At 44.2% G+C, this 27734-nt stretch overlaps 1 protein-coding gene across 2 annotated transcripts; it reads right to left on the reverse strand.

Annotated features, from left to right (window-relative positions):
* Positions 1–218: 218 nt before the first annotated feature.
* On the reverse strand, positions 219–22605 carry TAC1 (tachykinin precursor 1). 2 transcript variants are annotated; one of them, XM_033165960.1, is made up of 6 exons: positions 22485–22605; positions 21989–22260; positions 12119–12215; positions 10349–10372; positions 6468–6521; positions 219–398 (listed from the first exon to the last, which is right to left on the reverse strand). In XM_033165960.1, the coding sequence occupies exons 2-6, from the start codon at positions 22109–22111 to the stop codon at positions 349–351; spliced, it is 348 nt and encodes a 115-aa protein (XP_033021851.1). In that variant the 5' UTR covers positions 22112–22260; positions 22485–22605; the 3' UTR covers positions 219–348. The 2 variants fall into 2 exon arrangements, with proteins under 2 accessions (XP_033021851.1, XP_033021852.1); XM_033165961.1 differs by lacking the exon at positions 6468–6521 and having other exon boundaries at positions 22485–22596.
* Between the last annotated feature and the right edge of the window lie 5129 nt (positions 22606–27734).

Below are 27734 nucleotides of genomic sequence, written 5' to 3' on the forward strand. Positions count from 1 at the left end.
TTATTTCTTTACTACTTTTTTTAAACATTTGGTGAACATCTCTTTCACAGAACATATTAAATAATGTGCTTTGTTGTGAAACACCATGGATTTCTTTATTCCGTACGGAGTTGCCATAGTCGAATCCATCTTTCGCATACCAGTTTACTTTATGTATCAATGCCACAATAGGAAGGGGTGGGGGGAAATAAACTGTGTTGTTGTTTTTTTTTAAATTAAATTTACAATGTTTAAAAAAAGAAAGAAAGACCAGTCTTAAATAAATAATTCCTTACAATGGTTCTTCTATATTACACTAACTTGGCCATTTAAACAAACAAATCTCAACATATAACGGACAGGGAAGTTTCATTTACGTCTCCTTTCGTACATCTGTGCTGCATTCCATTCAGAAGATCCTGGGAGGGAAACAAAACGACAACAAAGCATGGCATGTTAATTTGAATGCCGTTCGGCTATCGGACATTGTATGAATCATGGTAAATTGGTCTAGAAGCATAAGCTTATTCCACTATAGCCTGCATTTAGACTTCCAGGCCCAGTTCGGGTACCACATGTCAAGGAAGCCATTGACATCAAAGAAGGATGGAGAAGGACTGTGGGTCCATAGCAGAACATCTGATTTGCATGCAGAAGGTCCCCGGTTCAGTCCCTAGCATCTTCCAGGTAGGACTGGCAAAGCCACTGCTGCTCAGTGTGGACATTACTGATGGATCCATAGCCTGACTCTGTATGAGGCTGCTTCCTATGTCAAACTGGAGTATATCCAGAGTAGGGTGACCAGGATAGCCTTATGAGAAATGGTTGAAAGAGCTGCATATGTTTACCCTGGAGAAGAGAACAAAGGAACATAAGGAGAATCTGTTTGACAAGAGAAAGGGTGGGCTCTCCTTTGATGGAGGTATTGAAGCACAGGCTAGGCGGTCATTGGTCAGGAACACTGTAGTCGCAAGATCCTGCCTTGTCAATTCTGAGTATGGAGTTAAGTCTATAGGACCTTCTACCTCTGTGGTTCTTTGAGTGTATGGAACTTTGGGGAGGCCAACTCCTGTCGAAATCAGGATTGTCTTAGTAGCTTAGCACCCAGAGAGGCAAGTGCTGGGTGGGACCCATCCTTTGTAGATAGTGCCCAAAAGTACCAAAAAGTAAAATTAGAGAAAGCTTTTGCATTGCCTTTCTGCCTTTCCTTTCATCCCTTCCCTCCACAGTAGTGCTGATAGCATTTGCTACAATAACTTTTGGACTGGCACAGATCTTTACGGATGAGGGTTGCTCATGCTCAGCTGCTAAATAAAACACCCAGTAGGTAGCCTCGTCTCATTTACCTGTTGCTGGGCTAAGCCACTTCAGATTACAGGTGTGGGAGGATCAAATGAATGTTCCCACAAGTTAAATGTTCCTGCACATTCCCTAGCTTGTCAGGACAGAAAGCAGGAGTCTGTCACGTGTTTATTTTCTGTGCAGATTCTTGTTAACTTTTAATATGGTAGAGCATCCAAATTTATGACATCCTCCCGGGCCCTAAATCTCACTGGCAGTTGATTGAGACCAGGAAAAAGCTGTGCACATGGCTGTTGCGACCAGGTGTTTTGCAGCCAAGAGTGCCCTTCCTTCCAGTATAGTTTTGGTTTCTATGTGTGAAATGTACTGTGCTTTGCATTTCCCACATGTCTGATCTCTCCTCTGTAGGTCTCAAGTTGCGTTTGTGCATCCCAACTGAAGTGTGTGCCTTTGCCAGTGCATTAATTTCCCTACAAATCAGTCATGGTTACTATACCAACTGTGGCCCCCAGATGCTGTCGGCCTCCAACTCCCATGATCCCTAACTATTGGCCATGCTGACTAAGGCTGATGGAAATTGGAATCCAACAGCATCTCGAAGGTCCTACAGGGTCCTCACCCCCGTCTTCTGCTCCTAGTGGTTTTAGAGCACAAGCTGGGAAAGAAGAGGAGCTCGGAATGGTGAAGAAAGAAAGTGGAAGTCCTCCGAAGAGCTGTTGGTGCAGGATGTTGAGGAGGAAAGATAAGAGAGACTAGGGAAAGTAGCAGAAAGAAAGCAGTTAACTTGGGATGGGCAAATCTCTCAATTTCTCACCCCCCCCATCTTAACTTCAGTTCTCCAGATTTCCATATCTGTTTGTGATTTTTTAAGTAGTCCTCATAAAAATGTGAATTTCTCCCTTTCGTGAATTAGGTAGGTTTGTCTTTAAATGCAAATTTCTTCCCCATCCTTAGACACATAATAACTAACATCACTGACTCATTTATTTAAGAAATGCCCTGTGGCACAGTAACCAGCATTGGTTTGCGGCTGGGATGCCACGGGGTGTTTAATTGTTCATCTGTGGCTACAGTTGCTCATTTACTGGTTGACTTAGATGTCAAATGAGATGCCACTCAATTCTGATAGCAAAGAACGCTGAAACATTGCAATAAATACCCTACGGTCAGGGCCAGCCCAAGGTATTTTGGCACCTGAGGTGAACCACAAAATGGCACCTCTGCTGCTAGTTGAGATGAGAGGGAGGAGGGAAAACCAGCACTGGAATGAAAGGGGAAAGTGGAGAGAAGCATTGGGATGAGAGCAGGAGGTGGTGATGGTGGGGAAGGAGAGGGCAGCAGAGGTGGCAGCAGGTGGATCTGCTGCCCCACCCAGGTCTGTTGCCCAAGGCGGCTGCCTCACCCTGCTTCAGAGGCGAGGTGGTCTTGCCTATGGTGTTGGAAGGGCAGCTAAGACCCCTTCACGACGGCTTTTCATATCATCAGCTGCTGTGAAAATTCACATAAACCAATAAGGAGAATGAGGAAAAAACAGCAAGCAACAGGCTAAATGTGGAAGGTAACTGCTCTGCTCTCTCCGCCCCTTCTCTTTGTCTTTCACTGTTATGGAGTGGATTTTTAGAATGTCAGTCGAACCAAGGAAGCAGCGAAAGGTCCACAGTGGCACACTTTCCCTTAAACATGAATTTTCCAGCCTTCAACAATTGCTGCAAGATAAGAACCAGGGCTCCATCGGGGCCTGTACAGTCAAGGTTTAGTTGAATCGCCCATGTGCTCTTGCAGTTGGAGATAAAGTGGTTTTTCAAGTGGGACTGTTCTAATCCACACTTGTGGCGGATTAGAAATACAGAACTGGAAGTAGTTGTAGTAAAAGATGACTCTAGTTTAAACTCGCTCTTCATTATGTTAAGAGGTTGGAATTAGAGGGGGCGTAGCAAATGAAGTGCTTTCTATACTTTATGTGACCGCTCCGATTTGCAGAACTGGCACTGCTACAGGTGCTGCATAATACTCATTCCACATATGTAAGAAATTGATCTTTCAAGTGTGGCAGGTTGAGTCTTCATTTGCTTGTGACATCAGCTGATGATCTCCATGCAGTTGGGTCAGCTGGCAATATTCAGGGCAGGCCTGAAGCCTGGAGTGTGCCTCTGACTCACAAAGCCTAGGCGGTCTGGCTGGCTGAAAGACTTGGAGAACTGGTGGCATAAGAGGCAGTGTGACAGTGTGTACATTCCCCTGGTGCCTCAGAGGGGCTAGACTGAGGAGGCGAGAGAGGCTGAAAAATTATCTTAGCTGCCTGTGAAAAGGGAAGGGCACCACATATTAGTAGCAAAAATCACTTCCAGAACTTTGACCGTCCCAAAGACTTGTGAACAACCCCTTCCTGTACAAGAAATGTTCCTAACTCGGTATCAGCCTGGCTGCTTGATGGATTCTACCAGTCATCTACTCTAAAAAGAAGTCCCGAAATCCTAAATGCATAAGGAAGCAGCAGAATGTCACCAAGTTCGCTGAACAATAGGCCAAGACCTCAGTCCAGATTAATGCCTGCTCAGAGGTTCATGGGATCATAGCTTACTGACAGAGTAGTTGACTTGCATGCCTGGTTCAATCCTGTGCATCTCCATTTATAAAGGATCACATAGCAGGCAATAGGAATGACGTCTGTCTGAAAACCTGGATACTTACAGTCAGGGAAGACATTGCTGCATGAAATGGACCCACAGTAACTCAGTTTAAAGTAGCTCCACACAAGCATTCAGAGTTTCTATCTGCCCTTCCCCTTAGTTAGAACAGCATACCCTCCATTTTTTCTCTGATGAAAACGGGGACATCCCATTCCATAATAATAATTTTACTATATATACCCTGCCTATCTGATTTGGCTGCCCTAACTACTCTGGGCAGCTTCCAGCCTATATATAAAACATAATAAAATACTAAACATTTGAAAAACTTCCCTATACAGGGCTGCCTTCAGGTGGCTCATGGGTCAGATAACTCCCCTCCAACATTTCTTCGATGAAAATAGGGACATCCTACCACACCCTCCAACATTTCTCCAATGAAAATAGGGATGCTAAGGAAAAGTGAGACATCCCGGGATCAAATTAGAAACGGCTTCTCTAAATCAGGGACTGTCCCTGGAAAATAGGGACACTTGGTCTGGAACAGGCCTAGTCCCCATAGACTTGGTTCAGTTCTCCGAGAGGCAGAGCCTTTCAATGAGAGCTTATTTAACAAAGGAAGAGACACCTAAAGAAAATGATATTATGTGATGGCTAATGTTTGTACAGTGCTGTCATTCCCTATAACAGCAGACTCAGGTGGCTTAGTGTCAACAGGACTGGACGCTGGAGAAGTGAAAGCGAGGTATCAACATACTTGTGTGAACCCCAAGGAAGGCAGATGTACAAAACCTTTTTTTTAAAAAAGAGCAAAACAAAATGAGGCTACCTGTTCCTCACACAAAAAACCTAATAAGGATTGAGGATGCTCAGCAGTTTATACAAACCATATACCGGTATTCCCAGTTGGGAAACAGAGAGGCAATGGCTTGCTTGACTCTCTTACAGCTCAAAATATCTCAAAAGCTGTCCGTCTGCCTGAAACCCTGGTGCCACCTCTAATGTCTATACAATATCTTTCAGAAATGAAACTTTGAAAGCCTCTCTTAATTTCAGGTTACTGTTACATAATTTCCAGTAGGTGACTAATCCCAGAGCTCTGGTGTTGCACAGTGAATTTGGAGCTAGGTCACAATCTTGCTCGGACACTTTGAAGCAGCCTCACTGAATTTAAAAGGACCGCTTTGATGTGAATAAATTACAGGGTATGTCAGTACTACTTTAGCGTCAACATTTGATTAGTGAACTAAAGTGTGGGAAATGTCTCTTTAGAAAGAAACCACTTCCCATTTTTTGGTTTGTTTTTCTGCAGCACACCAAAATGCAATCAGAGGGTTTTTTGGGGGACATAAAATTCTGGTATATATCTCTAGGCAATGAAAGACATTGTCCTTCTTTCATTTCTGCAATCCGATCTATATATTTCATTGTCTTCAGCCACTCAGGCTCTGTGGGTGACACCGGAATAGAAGAGAAGAACAATGAATACTGAGATGATTGAAATCGGAACTTAATCTTCCAGGCTAGAATATTTCAGTTTCCAAGTGTGGTGATGTATATCTATTGTTCATGTTCACTTTAGGCAACTAGCTGTAAACTATTCTATACATTACAACAATTCTGAAATAATAAGATATTTTTAAAAAACATGGTTATTTGCACTTCTTGTATTTTCCGATCACAATAGGAACAGAATCTCAACTCAAGCTTGAATCTGTCAATTGGTGCTTGCAAGTGCCTTAGTATCTAATGGCTACTCTACCCAGAGATAAACCCTGCACTCAATTGCTCATGATTCATAGCAATTTGTAAAACTAAACAGAGTACCAACATAATATTGCAGTGATGAACTCTGCTGGGTTGGAAATAAAGCAACCGGCAATTGGAATTTCGGAAAAATAGTTTGCAACACAAGCTTAAATAATTGCTAAACACGTTAGGCAGTTTGGTTTCCTACTCCACTTAAGAAAATAGCAGAGGGTGTTCCTTTAAAATCTTTCAATAGTCTAGAACACATTTAAACCAACCACGGTCTCTTTTTTTCCTGTTATTCAGTACATGTAATTACATGTCTCGTGGACCCACTAGCAGACATCACATTTTCAGTGGGTAAATGAAGCCTTGATAAACTAGCAGCAACAGAATGACAGCTTAATGTGAAGATAGGTTTGACTGGAGAGATATGGCATGGTGCCTTTCCCCTCCACGAAGCAGTTTTGCCACCCAAAAATATGCAACTGGTTGTTACTTCAGCCAAGTGCTGCTTGACAAGGCACTGAAACTCAATGGCAGAGCTCAGGCTTGGCATGCACAAAGTCTCAGGTTCCATGTTCGATTTCCTTCAGCCTCTCTAGGCAGGGCTGGGAAAGGCTCATGTCAACAGCCTTGGAGACCTGTTGACCATCAGAGAGTGGACCAGTATGCAAGATGAGCCAATGGCGGGAGGCAACTTCCTATGTGAAGATGGATATGTTATGAACATACTTATTATTATTACTATTTAAATAGTAGGTAAGAGAGGTTGTGCTTGCAGGCTTCACTGTAGTTTATACATACCAGAATCTAAAGATCTTTTGCCCATGAGTCCAACAAATGAATCTGTTTTATGTCCTGAAAAATATATTTGGGGGTGTTTAAGCACATTTGAAATACATCCATCTCTCTCTCTCTCTCTCTCTCTCTCTCTCTCTCTCTCTCTCTCTCCCTCTCTCTGTCTGCAAATGATTAAATATGACACCTCACTAGGTCTTATTGTAAGAAAAGACAGACGTACCCCTCATCTATTATACTTCTGAGTCCTGCTCAAATAATTGCCAATGTTTATTCATTTAATATGGGTTTGGATTAGCAGTTAAACAGTGGTCACTGAGCTACCAACCTCGGTTGAAACCCACAGTTGTTCTTGAGCTGTCTTTAATGATGGAACATGTGCTGGGAAGCATCATGGCTTAATTCTTTCTTTTAAAATACCTTGAGGTTTCTTGGGGCTTAGCTTCAGTTACAGTTCCTTGGTTTTCGTAGCCAAGAGTCCCAGTCCAATGAGCTCAAATAGGGGGGGTGATGACACATTTTAGAGTGCATTTACTAAGTTCTGTTAGAAAATGTTGCCTTGCAAAAATACTTTTTAAAAGACGAGGCTAACATCCTTTGGTGTGTGTAGGGAAAGCGAATTTTAGAGAGTCACACTAATTGGTCGGAGCACTGAGTTTGACTTTGCACCAGGGCTTACTGCAAAACTTACTGCAGGGCCTTGGCCAAATTTTGACCCTCAGTGTAGCTGTTCTTATTGAATTGTTGCAAGGATAAATAATAGAATCTGTTGAGTTGGAATGGACCACAAGGGCCATCTAGTCCAACCTCCTGCAATGCAGGAATCTTTTTGCCTAACATTGGGCTCGAACCCATCACCCTAAGATCAAGAGTCTCATGCTCTACTGACTAAACTATCTTGACCTGCAAGACACTTTTGCAAGAATATTGAGAGTCGTAGTTAAGTAACTTCTGGAGGGCGGCAGGTACATTACACCGGCTGTGCACTGAGAAGTGCTATAGAAAGGACCGGTTACTAGAAATGTGCAATCAAGGTGCATCACAGACAACTTTCTCAGCCCAGAGTAGAAGATGCTGGCAGAATCCTTCACTCCCTGCTCCACACACTCTCCCTGGTGTCCCCTGTATCCTCTCCTGTCCCTTCTGCTTTCCAGCTATGGCTTTGTTTCTTTCAAGTTATCTGTTTTTCCTTTGCGTTTCTTTCATGCCACTGCCCCCTTCTTCCTTTCTAAGCTTTAGAAGAATGATGCTGGATTAGATCTAAGCTCTGGCATCTACTCACCAGAAGTCTCTATTTCTTTTTCCTCCCAAAGGAAACATACATTGCAAAGGCTCACCTGGGCTCCACTGCTTACAGAAGGGAGAGAGCTGCAATAGGCTAACTTGACCAAAGACTTCCCCATTCTTTAATTCCCCCAAACCGAGTCGCAGCTATAAATTCCCCTTTGGAGAGAGTTTTGTCTAGTTAAAACTACTGATCAAGACAAAACAAATGGAAAAGCTTTCAGAAGCCAGACATCTGCGTATATAAAAGATTTGTCTCCCAAGCTGAGACAGCGTTGTTCAGCACTCTATAATTTTGAAAGCAGCCACTAAGTACAGCTAGATGAGTTTTGGCTGGAAGAGTTTTAATTGTCATTCAAACGGGTAATCCTAGTGATTTAATATAGCCACCAGCCCAGATGGCTAGGAGTCTTATTAATCTGTGGCAAAATACAACCCCCCCCAAAAAAAAACCACAACTCTTAGCATTGGTCTTATTGAAATCAAAGCATCTGGATTTGTATGCCTTTGGGCAGTTTTGGGGAAAATATGTCTCTCTGTTGATACGCTTTTCCTCTAACAAAATGCAATCTGCAGTTTTTGTTGCCTTGGCTTATATATAATGTATCACATGGAACATCCTAAATCGAATGACGCGTTCAAGCTAGTGCTGCAATTAGATTTAGGCTGTAATACTATAAACCCTTACTTGGGAGTAAGTCCCATTGACCACAGTGGGGCTTACTTCTGAGTAGACAAATGCAAGGTTGTACTGTTTGACCCGAAATCACTATTGGTGCAGTTTGCATTAATGTGTTAACAATTGTTACAATCATTTATGGTTGCAAGCTGTTGAGAGAACAAGACATCCCCCACTCCAGAAGTAATAATGTACTATTTTGTGTACGTGTCTGCAAACTCTAAAAAAACCCTGAGACCTTGGGCTATGAAGTTCACATCACAATGCAATCCCATGCAAGCCTACTCAGGAGTTAGTCTCACTGCGTTCAATGGGACTTTTACTAGGTAAGTCTGTTTAGGATTGCACCTTAAACCAAATTGATTTAAGAAGAAGAAGAAAGCAACAGTAGGAACCTAGGTCAGGAGACCTGGTTTTACTCTCACCTCTGGGTAGATTTGCACATTTAAAGTTTTGCTACTGCTCCCAGAGTTAAAGCCACAACTTTCTGAGTGCTAGTGAAATAATGTCAGTAATGCTGTATGTCGGGTGGTCAGGTACATAAATGAGCAGGTCTCCTGAACCTTAAATAGTTGTGCGTAGAAGTCTGAACTTCAGCAGGTGTACCTTGTCATGCAAACCACATCTGGGAAAATCCCCTCTTCTACATAACTATTAAAGGTGCTAGAGCCCTGTCCCTTTCCTTTGCATCTGGTCACCCTAGCTCAAGCATAGGCAAACTCGGCCCTCCAGATGTTTTGGGACTACAATTCCCATCATCCCTGAGCACTGGTCCTGTTAGCTAGGGATGATGGGAGTTGTAGTCCCCAAACATCTGGAGGGCCGAGTTTGCCTATGCCTGCCCTAGCTGCACAGCTAAGCTGGGTGGGTGTGTAGCCCCCCAGATGTTGATGGACTCCAAGTCCCATCAGCCCCGGCCAGCATGGCCAGTGGCCAAGGATGCTGGGAATTGTAGTCCAACAGCCTCTGGGGGGGGGCTATGCATGACCTTTGTGCATAACTATAAGTTAGGGTTGCCAGATTTCACAAAGTGAATATCCGAACACTTGGGGGGGGGCAAGGATGCTGAGGGGTTTTTTTTTGTTTTAATTTTGCAAAATCTCCGAATGAAGTTTTTACCTTTTTACCCTTTTTTATTTTTACAGAAATCACAAAAAAATCAACACTTCCATTATGGGCTGCCTCCCCCCAGGTTTATTGGATATTTTAGCCGCTTTTCAAAAATTCCGCATGAAAGCCATTTTTGACAGATGAATCCTGGCTATGTCTGGGAAATTCTGGACTTATGGCAGCTCTACTATAAGCAGCCCTGACTATAAGTGATACTGTTATTACTTTCACAAAGTGGCCATGATCCAATGACACACCGGGGCACATTTGTGCCCCTATCCACAGTAGATAGTCATGGCTAAGACCCATTGAAATCAAAAGTTAGTATGAGTTCATGTTGCCTTCAGGGGAACCAAAGCTGGACTCTCAACCCTCTTACTTGGGAGTAAACACCACTGGGCTCATTTGGACTTACTTCTGTTGCCACAATGGAAATTCAGAGCAACCCTATGTGTGTTTACTTAGAAGTAAGTGCCACTGTGTTGAGAGGTGCTGACTCCCACTTAAGAGTAAGACTGGAGCCACACAGTGATCACCTGATTCCCTCCAGTTGGCAAAAATTATTCGTGAATTATATTGTTTGCAATTACACGAAGTCCCCAGTACAGACAACCACAGAGCAGCTTTTGTTCATGTGAAGCCCCAGAATGTACACCAGCATTTCCCTGTTTCTGGTTTGGAAGCAATAAGAAACAGGTGTAAACTTGCAGTCCTGGATATCAGTTGCATTGAAATCAGCCGGAAACGGCACACTGGGAAATTATTGTAGGGGAGGGAATCAGCATTATTTCCAGAAAAACCAGCATTAACTTACTTTTATGGGAGAGAGGGCTGTATCCTAGAAAACAATAAAAAAAGAAACAATTAGCTGAAGTAGTAGAGATGGCATTTTATTGTGTCGTTTTCATGAAAAGAACAAAAGCATTTAGCACCAGCTCAGTAGCGTTACATTGCAGTTAATGCACTGATTATTTTCCAAATAATTCATGGCCACGAAAAGATTTTCAGTACAGGCACAATACGCCAGGATTTCTTCCTGCACGAGCTTCCTTTAAAAAAAGAACATGCCTGTATACATTCCCCATCTTCCCCACGAAATCCCTCTGTGAGGGATGTTCCGGATGCAAAATATAGCAATAAAATGAAATGGATTTTGTTAACTACTGGTTTTATATGCAGTGTAATTTAGCAGATTCACTGGTATTGTTGCAATTACTCGTCTCTCTCTCTCTCTCTCTTTCTCTCTCTCTCTCTGTGTGTGTGTGTGTGTGCGCGCGCATTGGTAGGTGGGAAGAGATCTTTTTACCTGAGGGCCAACTTTCCTTCTGGGTAACTCCCCAGAGGCTGCATGCAAGTGGTGGAGGGGGACAGAGACATGGGTGGGTGGAAGAACAAATGTATATTGGTTAGTGATAGCTCAACAATGGAAGAACCAGACTGAAATACTCCTGAACATACTGGGAAATAATATCTGGGATACAGCAGTGTCTGAGTGTCTCACCAGAAACAGGAGGGCAATTAAAGTCATAACGAACAGAGACACCTTCCAAGAAACATGGGCCCCTTTCTTTAACCATGTTAATGATCAAAATCAAGACCTTGTTATATACCAGCAGCTCAATATTCTCAGTGGAGAGGTCACGTTAAGTAATATGTTTGAAGATTGAATGTGTAAGTTTCTGTCTAGAGTCAATGGATAGAACATACACCATTAGATGTACTGCTGGAAAAGTGTTTAACGGTTCTTGTATTTGTTTAGAAACCAATAACAATTTGTTTCTTAAAAAATGAAGGAGAAGAAATGCATATTTAACCTTTATACAGTTAGATACTTTGTATGTACCCCTCTCTGTCCATTCAGGCAAGCAAAAGGCATTCTCAGAGCTCAAAGACCTATTTTAGTCATGCAAAAACTCTCAAGAAGGATGGGAAGCAGGGCTGGTGAGGGGTGTGGCCTGGCAAGGGGGTGTGGTCTGGGGGAGGGGGTGTGGCCTGAGAGAGTTGGAGGGCTGCATTCAGCATCTGAGTCTGAGGTTCCTCACCATGACCTGCCCTGATATTATGCACAGTGAGGCTGCAGCCCTAACCCTCAACTTGTGTAGCAACCGTTAGGTTTCGGTGGTTAGGTTAGGTTTAGAGGCAGTTAGGTTTCATTGGACATCCCTGTCTATTTCACCAGCTTCTGCCAGTAGAGGAGGTGAGGTGGTCCTGCTACTGCAGAGACCCCAATGCTATTTGGAGTTTCCTCCCTCCTCCAAGATTAACCCCGTATTTCCAAATGATGAAGAATCACTGGGTGAAATTCTTCAGCCCAGCACTAGAAAATACTTTGATTGCATGCAGCAGGGGGGTTTAATTTCATGGGACTTTTCAGGGCGGGGATGTAAATGTTTTGGTGTTTTGCTAAACGCATTGTGTCCAACCGATAAATGTTAGTTGCGGTGGCTTTTAAATTTTAAACTGATTCCAAAGAAAGGGAAGTTTAAACAATTTTGATAAAACAGCCGACAGTTTTGGCTGAAATCGTCTTGCGTACAAATCAAGTGAGCTGCATGAAAGAGTGAGATCGGAAAAGGGTTCTCACCAGAATCTCGTTTGCCCATTAAGCCGTAGAATTGCTGAGGTCTGGGTCGCCTGGCAATTCTCTGGAGGAAGTTCTCAAAGGGTAAAGGCAACTCCTCCTGAAACAGAAATATTGTATCATTAGTGGAGCACTCAGTGTGCAAGACTGACAACGCAATGTTGGGTGAACAAAAAACACAGAAGCCCCTCGGTCTGGAGGTATTAAGTATCACTCAGCATATGGTGCCTTAGTTTCCTCACTTTTCCCAAAGTCTCCAGGGAGAGATGATCCTGTCGCAAAGGAAAATGTCTTTTCCTCTAAGGTCAGATTATGAACTAAGCAGAATCCAGACAGAACTCCAATCAAAATCCAATCTGGAATCAAGTTACCCCTATGTTCTGTCACAAGGGGGCCACTAGGGGGCAGTGGAAATACAAAGTCAGAAAATACCAAAAAATGAGGGGCAAACTACACCTGATGCTGAAGATCCATGATTAGCATTTTAAAACAGGCATGAAGAGGTAAACATAAGAACAAGGGTGGACAATTTAGATCAGAGGAATGTATGTGTTTGGAAGTGTAAGATGCAATTTCCTCCAATGCTCCAGTGCAGGCACCCCCAAACTTCGGCCCTCCAGATGTTTCGGACTACAATTCCCATCATCCCTGACCACTGGTCCTGTTAGCTAGGGATCATGGGAGTTGTAGGCCAAAACATCTGGAGGGCCGCAGTTTGGGGGTGCCTGTTCCAGTGTTTCAGTTAAATTTAGAATCTCATGAAAATATCCAACTATTAGCATCCTTATCCTTATCATCATCGTCACACGGCTGTTGCATTGTTTTAAATTTGCAGCACATTTTAAATTTGCTTTAGAACATCAGGTGAGTCAGATGCGGTTTGGCCCTATGGGGATGCATTCATTATGGGATGTGCTAGCAGTTCTCTTAAGGAGCTTTTACATGAGTGTGCTTTTTTTTTTTTTTTTAATAAGAATTTATTGACATTTTTACTTATAACAACATACAACCTTAACCACACCTACATTTATACACATACAAAACAAATACAATTACACATCTAATACAAAAATTGCCATGATTTTTCTTCTTAATTAGACATCTCAAAAAAAAAAAATTCTTTTTCCAATCTTGACAGTTGACTTCCCCTGCCTTTTCACCTTCGAGTTTATATCCACAATCTACTTTTTAACCTCTTCATTTAAAAAATTAATCTTAATTATATATATAAAGTAAAACATTCATCTTAATCTTCATCTTAATCTTAATCGTCTTAATCTATAAACTTTAACCACTTAAATTGACTTTATTTATACTACATCCTCATAAATCCTCACAAATCATCCTCATCAAATCTATCTCTTCTATCCTTTAAACTGCTGCTTATAACATAAAAACTTGAAATATCTCCTTTCATGTTCAAACAAATAATAAAACAAACTATTGTTGACAGTGTTCACCCTCCGATTTCAAAATACCATAACAGATTGCTTTAGATTTTACTTAATGCTTCACCCCACACCCCCTCTGTCCATTATTCTTCTCCTGATGGCATCAGCACTGAACTTCCTTGCAGCTTCCCTCTCCAAACGTCCACAGATCCGGGCACAGTCCAAAACTCTCCTTGCCACGAGCTCCGAGGTATCCATCTCTTCCTCTCTCAGCTTCTCCGGTTCTTTGTAACATTCCTTTTCTTCTTGTAAATACCTTAATTCTCTGTCCCTGGCCCCCGAGCTCACACCTCGGGGACTGGATATAACAAATCTTGACATCGCCTTGGGGCTGCCACCCCCAAAGAGCGAATTTCTTCTCCGAAGTAGCTCACTCATTTCTTTCCATCTTTCCATCCACCCTCTCAGCTCTTTGGCAAGACTTTCTTCCAAAGTGTCAAAAGTTTTGTAAGCCTCCTCTGTGGGCAGTTGGTTCCATTTCAGACCCCCACACAAGACTTTGACTTTTCTATAAAGTAATTCCACATTCAGGGCAGTGAGCCTTTGTTCATCTGTTAGTCCAGAGTTCAATACCAGTTCAAGGACGAAACCCAACATACTGGCAGAGGAGGAGGAAATGGGTATCATATTTCTTCCCCTGTCTCTTTGTTCGTCGCCATTTTCCTAAGCTGGAGCGCAAACACTGCAACTTTATATGGAGATATTTTCCGCTAGTTAGCTTCCCAAGAAAAAAGTTTGCCAGTCTCATGTATCGATTTTAAATACTTTGTAACCAGTTCTGTGGCAGCAATCCCTCAAATTGGTTAATTTCTTAGGCTCGAAGGGAGGGAGGCAGGCTGCCTTTCTCCTTCCCCCCGGATCGTTCCAAAAACACGATTTCTGCCAAGATTATTTACTCACGACCACCGGGTTCCTTTAGCTCCATTCTTCACAGGTAGAACTTAGACGCTCACCGCGGGCTTTGCGGCCGCATTTACATCCCGGTTGGGGCATGTCCCCGTAAGCCCGGCTCCGTTGTCCCTTCACCCCCACTCCCCCTTTACAGGGGGGGCAAGGGAAGGGTTCGGAGCCTCCGCGGGCGCAGCCGGGGAGCCCAGGGTGCGGGACGCTCTTCCCGCACCCCAACCGGAGCCGCGCGCTGCGGTAGCGCGACTCCTAACCCCCGGGATGGACCGGGCGCTTCGGACCCGAAGCAGCCCTCGACCACCCGGCGATTGCGTCGCCGCCGGAAGTCCACATGAGTGTGCTTTTGAACCTTTCTGGCACTGTTTGTGGCAGGTGCAAATGTGCTTATGTATGTGAGAGTTGACATGGAAGGGAAATTAAATGGGTGTGGTAAGCAATGGAGCTTTCATATTCCCATGTTGTGTGGATTTAAACTCAATCCATTGTCACACGGGACACATAAAAGCCATCACTGTTTTATATTTAGGGAGTTTTGTTATGCTGGGCCAAAAGCTGAGCCCAACATACAGGCGACATGTTTCCTGGACGGAAGCTGTTGGCAGTCGAGATTTGTGCACATTAAAGCACATTAAAAGTACGTTCTTTCCTTTGAAGAATTCTGGTCCTGTAGTTTGTGAAGGGTTGCTAGGAACTGTAACACCAGAAAGCTGCTGTCAATCATTGTAGACATTACTGTGACGATGATGATTACTATTTATTACAGGCCCTTCACCTCAGGGTCCCAGGGCAGTCAAAACACAATATTAAAAACAGCTTAAATTAACTTTAAAATGCAGGAATAAAGTGGTCCCAAAAATATACATCCCAAGTGTCAAAACCCAGAGGTAAAGAGGTGCATCTTCAGTGTTCACCAAAATCTGTATAAGGAAGGTTCCAGATGCAGGTCTGGGGGGAGCCTGTCTCACAATTTAGGAGCAGCTACAGAGAATGCCATAGAATCATAGAATCATAGAGTTGGAAGAGACCACAAGGGCCATCCAGTCCAACCCCCTGCCAAGCAGGAAACACCATCAAAGCATGCCTGACAGATGGCTGTCAAGCCTCTGCTTAAAGACCTCCAAAGAAGGAGACTCCACCACACTCCTTGGCAGCAAATTCCTCTCTGGGGCCACCACCAAGAGGGCTCCCTCTGCTGATTTTAGGACCCGAGAGGGTCTGCAGGGAAGGACGCCATTTTACAGGTATTTGAGGCCTGAGTTGTCTCTGTTAATGTGGACCCCTTGAACTGGGCCTGAAAACGAACTGGCAACTGGTGCAACTGTTTTTAAAATAGGGTTATGTGGAATCTGAAGGGTATTCCAGCCAGTAATCCAGCTGCTGAATTTTGGACCCATTGAAGTTTCCGAGTCATCTTTCAAGAGCAGCCCCATGTAAAGCACATTACAATAATCCAGTCTGGAAGTTACCAGACCATGGAGTCCAGCGGTCTAGTCATTTCTATCCAAAGGGGGCTCTAGCTGGCGAACCAACCAGAGCTGGAAAAAGGCGCCGAGGCTACCTGAGCCTTCAGTGACAGTGTTGAATCCAGAAGAACCCCCAAACTGCAAACTTGCCCCTTCCAGGGCAGGCCACCTCCCAAATGAAAGGACTCAGAACTCATAACACGTAACACCTCTGTCTTTTCAGGATTCAGCTTCAGTTTATTGGCCCATATCTGACCCATCACTGCCTGCAAGCATTGGTCTAACACCTCAACTGCCTCTCTCTCTCTTCAGTTGGAGCAGAGAGATAATGCTGGGTGCCACCTGTATATTGATGACAATGCACTCCAGATCTCCTGATGGCAGCTCCCAGAGGCTTCATGTAGATGTTAAACAGCATGGGGGAGACTACAGAACAACTCCCATGGCATTGAACCAAAGTCTGCCATGACTACTTTCTGGAAATGGCTCTGGAGATAGGAGCAGAAACACTGAAGCACATCCCTTTGAGATGCTCTAGTCTAAACCAGGCAGCTTCCTATGTTCTTCACATGCAGCAAGGCTTGCCACTGCACACCAAATATGCACAAAACCATCCCTGCTGGGTCTTTCATTTTTAAAAGGCAGGAGCGTGATGGACGTAGCGTGTTTTCTAGTCTGAAACCAAAATATATTGCTGCTCAGGGTTTTGGGAGAGGCACTCTAGACATGTACAGAGGAGCTTTCTTTTCATAATTAATCCAGATGTTCCCCAAATCAATCAATTCAAAGCAAGTGCTGGAACTAAGTTGTGACTCACATGCAGCACTCAACCCGCAATTTATATTTGCGTTACTTCTCATAAGCAGTGGTTAGCCCTATATTAAACACTTACTTTTTTAAAAAAAGAAACAAATAAAATCAACATCAACACAGCATCCTGTGTCACCATGCTCCGAATGTTGCTATTTTTTTTAAATTTATTTAAAACAATTTGGTTATTTTAGCACGACTCCCTCTATTCCCAAAGTTCAGAGGAGAGTGCTGTTGTTCATGTGGCCAACATAGTACCACCCGTGCACAAGAGGGAGGCAACAGCAGGCTCTGGGGAACCCCAAGATTTTCAGATGATGGGAAACTCCAAAAGTAGTCCCGTGTGGGTTGAGTATTAGCATCTCAGTACGCTGACTGAGTTGGGAGAGAAACAAACAGAAAAACAAACAAATGTTGGAGAGGGGAGGGAATGGAATGGAATAGTGGGGGGGGGGGGAGAGGCATGGCTGGCTGACCAGAACTGTGAGCGCAGGGCTCATCCACATGGTGTTTTGCTACCCGAGGCAAATGAGACAATAGCATCCCCTCCATTTCCATCTACCAAAGGCAAACGTATTGGCGACTGAAGCTTTTTCAGCACTGACAATGGGACAGCACCGTCTACCGCACCTGAGAGCAGCAGGACAGGTGAGGGGCAACTGGGCAAGCTGTGTGGGATGCGCAGCTCTGTTTTCCAACATCTTGCCACTGCTTCCCGCTTTTCAGGCAGCCACGTCACTCTGCCTGGTGATGGGGGCCAGCCCTGACACACAGCACACTGCAGCACTTCGTGGCAAGTCACACTTGTTAATTCTTTTATGGAGAAGGGAAAGAGAATCTGCACAGCAACAAAGGCTTTCTTCTTCCAGCCACTGGAAATGTGTCCAACCCTTGGGCACCCACTAACTGCTGTGGTTATAAAAGATATTGAAAACCTGCCTGTCTGTCAGTGTGGGCTGTGGTCCTTTGGGAGAAATGGGATATAAGCAAACAAACAAACCAGACTAGACAGAGAATTTCTTAAAATTCAAGATTCTCAGAAAGTTGAATGCTGCGGCTAGTATCAAATTCCATGTGTGACTCAGTTTTGATCATCCACCAAATTGTAAAATCGGATGTTGAGAGAGAGAGAACCGAAGGAATAGGTAGAATGTCTCTTGCTTACTGAACTACCTCAAATTAACTTAAAGCATTTTCTTTAAGCCTTCAGACACCACAAGGTGTTGTTAGTGGTTCAGAGCAAGACCTAACAACAATCCATTTCTGCTCAGTTGTGCTGCCCAACCATTTCTAATCAACCCAGGTGGCTTTTGGTCAGGATGAAGCCGGATCCATACATGCACATTGCTTGTTTTCTCATCCCTCAGTCAACTGTCACTTGATGTCTATCAGCTGATTCTATTGAGCTCCATACTTAAGGTTTTGTGAAACCATATGAAAGCTGTTGTGTCTGGTCTGTGGTTGTTGTTTCAGCAATCACTTGGTGTGTAAGCTCACTTTAAATATGATAACATTTGCATGTGTGTTGGCTAGTTTAGGAAAAAAGATCATTGAGGATTAAGGATCCTGTGAAAATGGACAAGATGCTATGTTTCTCTAGAAGCTCCATCTCTCCAAATCTTTGGGAGACGACCTTTTACTCCCCCCCTGCAACTTTTTATCTTTATCTTTAGTCATCTTTATTTTTGATGACTATGTAATAATGATGTGCTTTTGCTGCCCTGAAACTAGTAGGAATTTACTCAAGGTGTAGCAGAATCCCTAGCATTTCCTCATCAGCACTGGAAAAAAAACCATCACCAAGAGGACAGATTCTAATGAAAATGAAAGACTAGCATGTATGACACTAAACTGAAGTATGATTCTGAGTCTTAACTTCTGTGTTGGTGCCATCTTCCCTGTCAAGCCCAAGCAACCTAACCAACTGGCAGAAGATGGTCTTATGCCATGGGTGAGGAATCTCTGGCTCTCCAGATGTTGCTGCACTCCAACTCCAGCCAGCATGGCCAATGCTCTGAGATGATGAGAGTTGTAGTACAACAATGCCTGGAAAGTCACAAAGAATCATAAAATTGTAGAGTTATAAGGAAGGGACCAAGAGAGTCATCTAGTCCAACCTCCTGCAACAAAGGAATATTTTGCCCAGCATGGGGCTTGAACCCACAACCCATGCTCTACCAACTGAGCTAGGTTTCTAAACCCCCCCCCCCATTGTAGGGAGGTAAAAGATATTCAATTTCCCTGTTCTAAACCATTGGGGAACAAATATCAATCAAACCCTGGCATTCAGTCCCACCTCATTGCATTTTGCAGGGGTGAGGAACCCTGGGAGCTACGGATGCACCCAATTTCACATTCTAAAACTGTATTATTTGAGCAAACTGCAGAGGAAGTCTTGAGACCAGCAAACTCTCACACGATCTCACATTATTTGCTTAAGAAACATGCCTTTGGAGAGCAGCGCTGCAGAGCAAACTTAAGACCCCATTGCAATTCACCTATTGTCTATATCCATTGTTACTGTGGACAGAGACCAAATAGAATCAGTTGTGCATGTTCTTTTGCACTGCCCCTGCTATCAGACCATTGGATCTAAGTTTATTAATTAGTTGGTTGTTAGTAGGGAGTGGCATAAGCCTTCCTTATGTTTAATCAGAACATAGAGTTAGTAGCCAGGTTTCTGCAACACACAATGAGAATTTGTGGATGTTATCCAACATTAACTTAAGTGTTAGATGCAGGTTTTATGGTATTGGACTCTACTGGAATCCTGTATATACACGCCAATAAAGATTTGAAAATCTGATATCCATTGCGACGGAAGTTTTCAAAGAACCCCAGTATGACAAGGTAGAACAACATAGTTCAGAGAAACTGATAGCTGCAGCTCAGCCTACATATTGTATTTATTAAGAAATATATAGCTTGCCCTTGAGATTTTCCTCTTTTATCCTGTGCCCAGTACACTTCCCAGTTGCAATCACTCCCTATTTCTCATCCCATTATGATTTGCATTACAGTTCAGGAGCACTTTGCTGTTGTTTGTGTTAATGTTTCAGTTACAGGTAGGTAGCTGTGTTGGTCTGCCATAGTCAAAACAAAATAAAATAAAAAAATTCCTTCCAGTAGCACCTTAGAGACCAACTAAGTTTGTTCTTGGTATGAGCTTTCGTGTGCAGTAGCACCTTGGTCTCTAAGGTGCTACTGGAAGGAATTTTTTATTTTATTTTGTTTGTGTTAATGTGTTAGTGAATAGCTACCCATCAGTATGCAGATAGAGGAGCATCCTTGCCATTGTCTCCCATCACCCTTAAAGATGCCGCAAAGGCTGATGTTGTATCCAGTACTGGAAAAAAAGAAGGGGGAAATTGACAGCAAGAGAAAACCACCACTCCACCCTGAAACAGAGCAGGGCATGGATGGAATTGACCTGACAGGATGGAAAGGACCTTGGAGTCTTTAAATAATTTGATGGATGCATGTCTGCCCAGAAGCCTCCTGCTTCAAATTTTCTGGTGCAAAGTTGGAAGCAAGACCAGGAACTGTTGCAGCAGGACACATGTTTCATGGGCTCCGAAGCATCTTTCCATTTTATGGGCACTGTGCTACCGGCATACAGATCCTGTTGGGACTCCAACCCCCATCAGCCCCAGCCAGAAAACAAATGATTGGGGATGGTGGGATTTGGAGTACAGCAACCTCTCTCTACCCTGGTCTAGATATTGCGTTTTCCCACATCCTGCTGTTGCAGGCAACCCTGAATGCGGGGAATGCACTCTAAAACCTTGGCATGCAGGTGGCTTGCAGATAAGGAAACTGAATAACACCTGGGAGACCCACAGATTCTTATCCCTATATTCAGACACTACCTGGCAGAGCTGTTGTTATTATTCTCAATAATAATTTATTCTTTGCCTTCCAAGCAATCTCCCCAAGGTGATGCACAATAAAAGCAGCAAAAAAACAGCGAAACACAAACGCACAACCAACCAACCAACCAATACATTTAGTACAAAAGTAATGCAATACAAAATAGACACCAAAGGCAAAGACCCACCTATCTGGCTGGGAAAGGCTGTTGGAGCAAATGCGTCTTTCTAGAAGGTAAAGATAGTGGGCACCTGTGGAGCTTGGCAGAAATGTTATTCCACAGGACAGGAGCACTTTAGAGCTGATTTTTCTCTATTTCTATCCCTCTATACCTGGAACCTGTGTGACACTTTTGCCCCATGAGTTTTTGCCCTAATGTAACCAGTCTTGGGAGGCGTGGGGAAGGAAGTTCAAATCTCAAAGAAGTAACCTCTCAACTTTGTTATCTCTGGTGGGGTCTGGCCGGGGAAGAAATGGGAATTTTTAAGGATCAAACTCCAAATGACCCCTGCGCCCCGCTTCCCAGTGCAATCCGCTCAGAAGTTAAGTTCCAAAAGGATGGCATAGGACGGAGTTCTTATAAGACATACTGCATCTTCGGTGTCCGAAACGAATAAAAGTTTCCCATTTTCTCAGCTCTGGCTGCGCAGCCAGCCGGATCTAAAACACGCTTAACTCCGAAGTAAACTCTCATCCGAAGTAAACTCCCACCCTCTTGGCTCGGATTTACTCTCAGATTAAGCGTGCCTCGGATTGCAGTTTTGCGGCGCTATCCGATGCATAAACGCCACCTGCGTTCGTCGGGGCTTGGCCGTTTGCAAGGAAAGGACGGCAGCCTTAATACGAAAGAAGAAATAAGAAGCAAGTGCACTGGGTGGCGTCCAACGAAGCCCTACTCAGAGTAGATCCGTTGAAATTAATGTACATACGGGAGCCATGCCCGTTACTTTTAAGGGATCTACTCTGTGTATAGCTAGCGATGGAAAAAAAATCTTTCTCTCTCAGTCTCCTTTGCTTCTAATCTTTAACCGGGCATCCACAGAACCGCCCGCAGTTTCTCCGACGACGCTGTGAATTCCTTTGCTGGGGAGAAATGTGTTGGCAAGTTGCATGGACAGACGAGGGTTTTTTTTGGGGGGGGGAAACAACCCTCTGGATTTGCCTTCCTCTCACTGTCTAATAAACACACACACACACACACACACACACACACACCCCGCTGTGCACCCGTGAAGTCCAGGACTTTCCCCAGACTGGTTTTAGAACCAGTTCAAACTCCACAGCAAAAACCAGGGCGATCCCTGTAACGCCCCACCGCCCGTGCGCCACCATCGGACTTAGCCGTCGGGGCTTGAAAAGCATCTTTCGCTCACCTTGTTTTGGTCGCCATCGGACCAGTCCGACCAGTAATTCAGCTCCTCGTTGTCTCCCAGCTCTTCCGCAAAGGCTTGAGCCGAGACTAGGAACAGCACGGTCAAAACCGCCAGGAATTTCATCGCCGCAGCCGCCCGCTTTCCTCCACGTCGAGAAGCAGCCCGAGGAACCCTTGGTGGGGACGGCAGGAGGTGGAGAGGATGCCGTCGAGGAAAAGCCCGGACCGTCGTCCCCTCCTCTCGCCCTACGGCTGCTGAAAAGTTCTGAGAAGCTGTAGCAAAGAGACAGAGACACACACAGAGAGAAAAGTGAGGGGTGGGCGTGTATTGAATGCAGGCTTTCCCGTCCTTGCCAGCGCATCTCAGCCTAGACGAGATGAAAAGAAGGCAAAGGCGGCTGGTCCTCCCGCTGGATGCTGCGGAGAGATGCAGGAACCTGAATGCAAGGGATGCCTAAGGCAAGGAGCCAACGCTGAAGCAAGGAGAGGGCACTTACTGTGAGAGGGCTCTGCTGCTTTCCTGGGTGCGGAGCTCAATGAATGCACACCAAGCCAACCCTCTCCACTTTATATTCCTGGCGGTGGGGAGGGCCAGAGAGCGTCCTCTGCCTCAGCCTAATTGCTCCCTGGTATTTATCATGTGAGTCACATGAGAAGACCCCACCCGCACAGGCCGCCCCAAGGCGTGATGAAGATGGAGCAGCATCCAGTCACCTCAGGGCTCGCTCACTTCCTTCCTTCGTTTTTTTTCGGGGGTGGCTCCCTACTTGAGAGTCCGCGTGCAGAGAGCTGTCTTCCGTGTGGTTTTTCCAGATGATGCAATCTGGGATTTGTATCTACGTAGGAAGGAGCCCTCTCCTTCCAGGCCTCTCCGAGATGCCTCTTGTGCCATTGTCCCAGGAGGCCCCCAATGAATCATCAAAGCAGATCTTAGTGACTCATCCAGGGTGACTTTGTGAAGATGTTTTTGGATGCCAGGCCCAGCTTGGTTTGAAGAAGAGGGACCTCAAGGCCTCGCTTCAAGGAGTGGAAGGATGACTTCTTCTTTACAAAGCCGTAAATAAACTGCTAGATCAGGAGATGATAGATATAGGTAGATAGATAGATAGATAGATGATAGATAGAGACATCAAATTTGCAAATGACTGCACAAGCTGTTTGACTTGGCTGCACGAAAGGCTTATGCCCTTGATAATGCAGATGCGGAGAAATCAATCTTGGGTTGCTGGTCTGCAAACTTTTCCCTTGCTTTCTCCATCATGTACTATTTCCAGGCTCAGTTGCTAAATGCCACAGCGATGGGCAAGGACATTCATTTGCTAGGCAGTAAGATTGCTAATGCCCCTGTTTCAAACCCCCCCCCCCCTGCTTCAGAACTTGAACTGCGATGAGAAGGAAGTCTGCTCTGTCTCCTGCCCAGTTACATCAAGGTTCAACCCAATTTCATTGTGGTACTTAGATTTCATATATTTTGGCGCTTTGAACTTCGAAGGATATGAACGGCTCTCACTCATGTTATATGGGTTATGAGGAATGTAGAAAACTTTGACCTACTTGGTTAGAAGCCAGGGGAGTGGAGCTGCAGAATGAATCCATCTAGTATCATTTCAAGATCTCAAGTTAGGATCTTGGTGCTAGGGCAGGATCCAAGATTAGGTTCCTCTACTGTAATAAATAACGGCTACCTCGGGTTCAAAGAGACAATATTGGCTGAAGGAGAGAGGCTTTCCTCTGTTTCTGGTGACCCAGAAATGTGAATTCAGTGGGCAATATCTTTTAAATTCTGCTTCTGCAACAGTGCAATCCGAGACCTAAGATTGCAGCCCTATATTTGAGGGTGGCTCACACAAAACAGCCATTGCAATTCCCAGATACTGCTAATGAAATCTAGGGGCGGGGGTGGGTGGGTGGGTTATTGTTTCTGTTTGTGACTATGTTATGTATCCCGCCCCCCTTTTATATTGTAACCTCCCGGGGATCCTCAGGTGAAGGAATTTAATAAATGAAATGAAACAAATGAAAATAAAGTACAGCTGGTTAGATTAACTCCCATCAGCCCCAGTCAGCTTGATCAATAGTTAGGGATAATGGGAATCCAACAATATCTGGAAGATTACAGGTGAGCCACCCCTGCTATACACACGTCTCTAAAAGTAACCTTATTTTCAAGGGGAACCATATGCTTCCAGACTGATAGGCACTCAGCCACTGGAGTTTGTTATTAGAGGAAATCATAGAATCATAGAATCATAGAGTTGGAAGAGACCACAAGGGCCATCCAGTCCAACCCCCTGCCAATCAATCCATGATCAATCCATCTCAGTTTGATGAACTTTCTTGGCCAGTTTACATAACTCATCATAATTTAGCTTTGTGTACTTTGTTGTTGTTGTTTAAAAAAATAACCCCTGTATTTTATTCTTTTGTGTTTTTAGCCTGCTGATTGATGATGGACAGAAAATAACCCTCATTTGATTCAAAGTATGAGTCAGATATGATATCAGGTACTCATCCAAAGGGTTTTCTGGCAGGTGGTAGCAGCGTGATGGAAACTGGTCTACTTGCCTTTACCTGTAGATTTCCCCCATTCCTTTTTATTCCCTTTGCAGCTAGAAAGAATGTTGTCTGGACAGTAATTTCCACTTAATGGCTCAGGGTGTGATTAGTGGCAAGAGAGGATTATTTGAACAAAACAGTCCAATAAAGAGAAATCTTTACTCTCATGTGGGAAGAAAAAAAATATTCTGGACAGAAAGTTCCTGCTCACTCTCTATTCAGGAGCACCTATTCTGATCCTTGAATAGTTTTGCACATGCTTTAGAGACGTTTGCTGGTTCGCTGCGTGGGAGAAAGATATATTAGAGCCCTTCTCTAATTTTAATGCTCAGGGAGCTTTAAAATATAGTTATGAGTTCGGGGTCTTAATCTGGGTGCCAGACCCCTCTAATCTCTGGATCCAGCAGGTGTTAGAATTTAATCAAAATTCCTAACTCTTGGAATAGCCAGGCTAGCCTCCTGGTGAGCTCACAGAATCATAGAGTCGGAAGGAACCCCAAGAGTCATCTAGTCCAACACCCTGCAATGCAAAAATCTCAGCTAAAGCATTGATGACAGATGGCCATCCCACCCCTGCTTAAAACCTCAAAGGAAAGAGAGTCCCCAACTTCTGCTGTCAAACAGCTCTCACTGTCAGGTGATAGCCTGGGTGGGCGATGAGACATTAAGGGCATTTAAGGGGTTCGGTGTGAGACAGCAAATATGTGGGGGCCCCTCCCTCAACAGATAAAACCAGAGTTTAGAGTTAACAGGAGCAGTGATATGACCTAGCAAGGAAAGCAGCAAGCTGGAGAAAGAGAGGGAGAGCAATATTTGAGAGCAATGTTTGCTTTCTGTTTGAATCCAAGCTTGCAGCTATGGGAGAAACAACAAGGCCCTTTTGGGGTGTTTATGCTGTGAGCCCATCCATTGTAGGCTCAGGTTGTATATAGGTGAAAATAAGCCATATATTATAAAGACACCACAGTCTCCACTATGCCTCATTTCCCAGAGGAATCATGAACCCTCAGCAGGCGCCTGGAACCCCACTCAGAGATTGGAGTGGCGTGCAACAATAGATATGCATTCAGTCATGCAGCCCCCAACCCCAGCTAAAGCGGTTCAGTCTGGAACAGTTTTGCCCTGTTTGTCTATAAAACCTCTCATATTATATTGCTGTGGTTTACATCTCAAAAGGCACTCCTGTGCCATGTTCCCTGTTGCTGGATTTATCATAGAAAATTACATTCAGTCTGCTAATGAACATTTATTTGTGCATAACAATCTGCCTGAATCATCTCCAGCCTCCTTCCATGAAGGTCCTTTTTTCCCACCAGCGTCTTCTCTAAGGGACAGAAGAACATAAAAAGAGCCCTGTTATCATCAAAGCCCAGCATACTCTTCTCACAGTGGCCAACCAGGTGCCTATAGGAAACTCATAAGACATGAGTGCAATGGCACTTTCCCCAGTTGGATTCCCAGCAGCTGATAGTCAGAAGCATCATAACTTTGAAAGTTCACGCAGAGCATACAGTGGTACCTTGGTTTGCATACGTCTTGGTTTATACGTTTTGGATTACAAACACGTCAAACCCGGAAGTGTGTTTCCTGGTTTTGTTTTGTTTTTTGGATTACAACCTATTTTGGGGGCGATTATGAACAAATTTTTTTTGGAGGCCCCATTGGCGAAAGCGTGCCTTGAGTTACAACCTGTTTTGGTTTACAAACGAACCTCCGGAACGGATTATGGTTGTAAACCAAGGTACAACTGTAATCTGACACACAACCCCTATATATCACTGACCTTTCACAAGCAAATGTCTGGTGTATCCTATGTTGGAAGCCGCCTAGAGTGGCTAGGGCAACTCAGTCAGATGGGTGGGGTACAAGCAGTGCTTTTTTTTTTTTAAAGAAAGAAAGGTGCTGCTACTCACCATGAAGTTGTTCTAGTAAATGCCACACTTTTAACATTTGTGGGGGAAAGGTGCCGGAACCCCCCAGAAGAAAAGCACTGTGTGCAAGTAATAAATTATTAGTATTATTATTACAAGGAGAGAGAGCACTCGCACACTGTTGATGTTAAATAAATGTGAAATAAGAAGAGCATATAAAGTAAAATGTAGCTCAAGGCTGATGTACACATTCACATACATTACCCATTGATTTGCAGCTGAATACATGAATTGCCTCCAATGGAAAGTATAGTCCAAAGTGGTGTCAGGGCACCTGAACTTTCCCTCTGCCTTGTTTAATCAGTGGTTGCCATCTCACACAGTGATGAATGTGTCCACGTGTGAATTCACTCTCAGCGACAACAGCTTTTTTGGCGAGGTGGATCTCACTTTGTGTGTGAATGTAAAGCGAGCATTCGTTCTGACAGAGAAGGTTGCTTGTGATCGACGTTCCCAGTATGACAGTCCCGCGTGAGTTATGGCATTCCATTTGAACAACAACTTAAGTTCCCTTAACAGATCCTGCAGCTGTTCTGATTTATTAGATTCAAGGTTACTTAGGCGTGATTGTGCTCATTTAACCTTGGCTCTTTCCCAGTAGCCACATTCTCAGGATGTTGAATATTCTTCTCTAGAAAAGCCATTTCATCCAACGTTTGGCACTAGCTGCTAACCATTTTTAAAAAGAAAAGGCACATAAGAGAAAATAGTATTCACATTAACCAAGTCTTTGCCAACCTGGTGCCTAAGGCAAGCCCACAAGCAAGACCCAAGCAGAAAACCACTCTCCATTTCTGTGGTTTCCAGCCATGAGTATTCAGGAAAATATATCATGGAATGTGTGGGGTGTTAGGGGAGGGGTAGTACCACGGGTGGGGACATGTCATGCTCCTCCTGGGGTAGTTTGTCCATCTTTGGTCCCCACCCTGAACTCAGTGCTCACCTGTGGCTCATAGAAGTTGTCAGCATGCGACAGCAGCCGCACCCCAGTAATGGCTTTGACGGACCAGTTAAAGCATTCAGACATGCATTCAAAACAATCCAAGGATTCTCAGATTTGATCATTGCCACACACACACACACACACACACACACACTCAGGAAGTAAAAGCACCAGTTTAGAGCTCTAATCCTATGTACCTGGAAGTAATCCTCACTGAACATCAATGAACTCACTTCTGAGCAAAAATGCATTGGATTCATACGCAGCACACTGTTAACTTAAGCAACGCTATGATCCTTGGAAGGGAAGCCCCACTA

Source organism: Lacerta agilis, chromosome 12 (assembly GCF_009819535.1).
Source record: "Lacerta agilis isolate rLacAgi1 chromosome 12, rLacAgi1.pri, whole genome shotgun sequence".
NCBI lineage: Eukaryota > Metazoa > Chordata > Lepidosauria > Squamata > Lacertidae > Lacerta > Lacerta agilis.

Coding starts and splice junctions, on each gene's coding strand:
- TAC1 (XM_033165960.1), bottom strand. CDS start 22,111: ATGAAATTCCTGGCGGTTTTGACCGTGCTGTTCCTAGTCTCGGCTCAA. Junction 10,373..12,118: donor AATGGGCAAACGAGATTCTG/GTGAGAACCCTT, acceptor ATTGTTTTCTAG/GATACAGCCCTCTCTCCCAT. Junction 6,522..10,348: donor CAGCCCTCTCTCCCATAAAA/GTAAGTTAATGC, acceptor TATATTTTTCAG/GACATAAAACAGATTCATTT.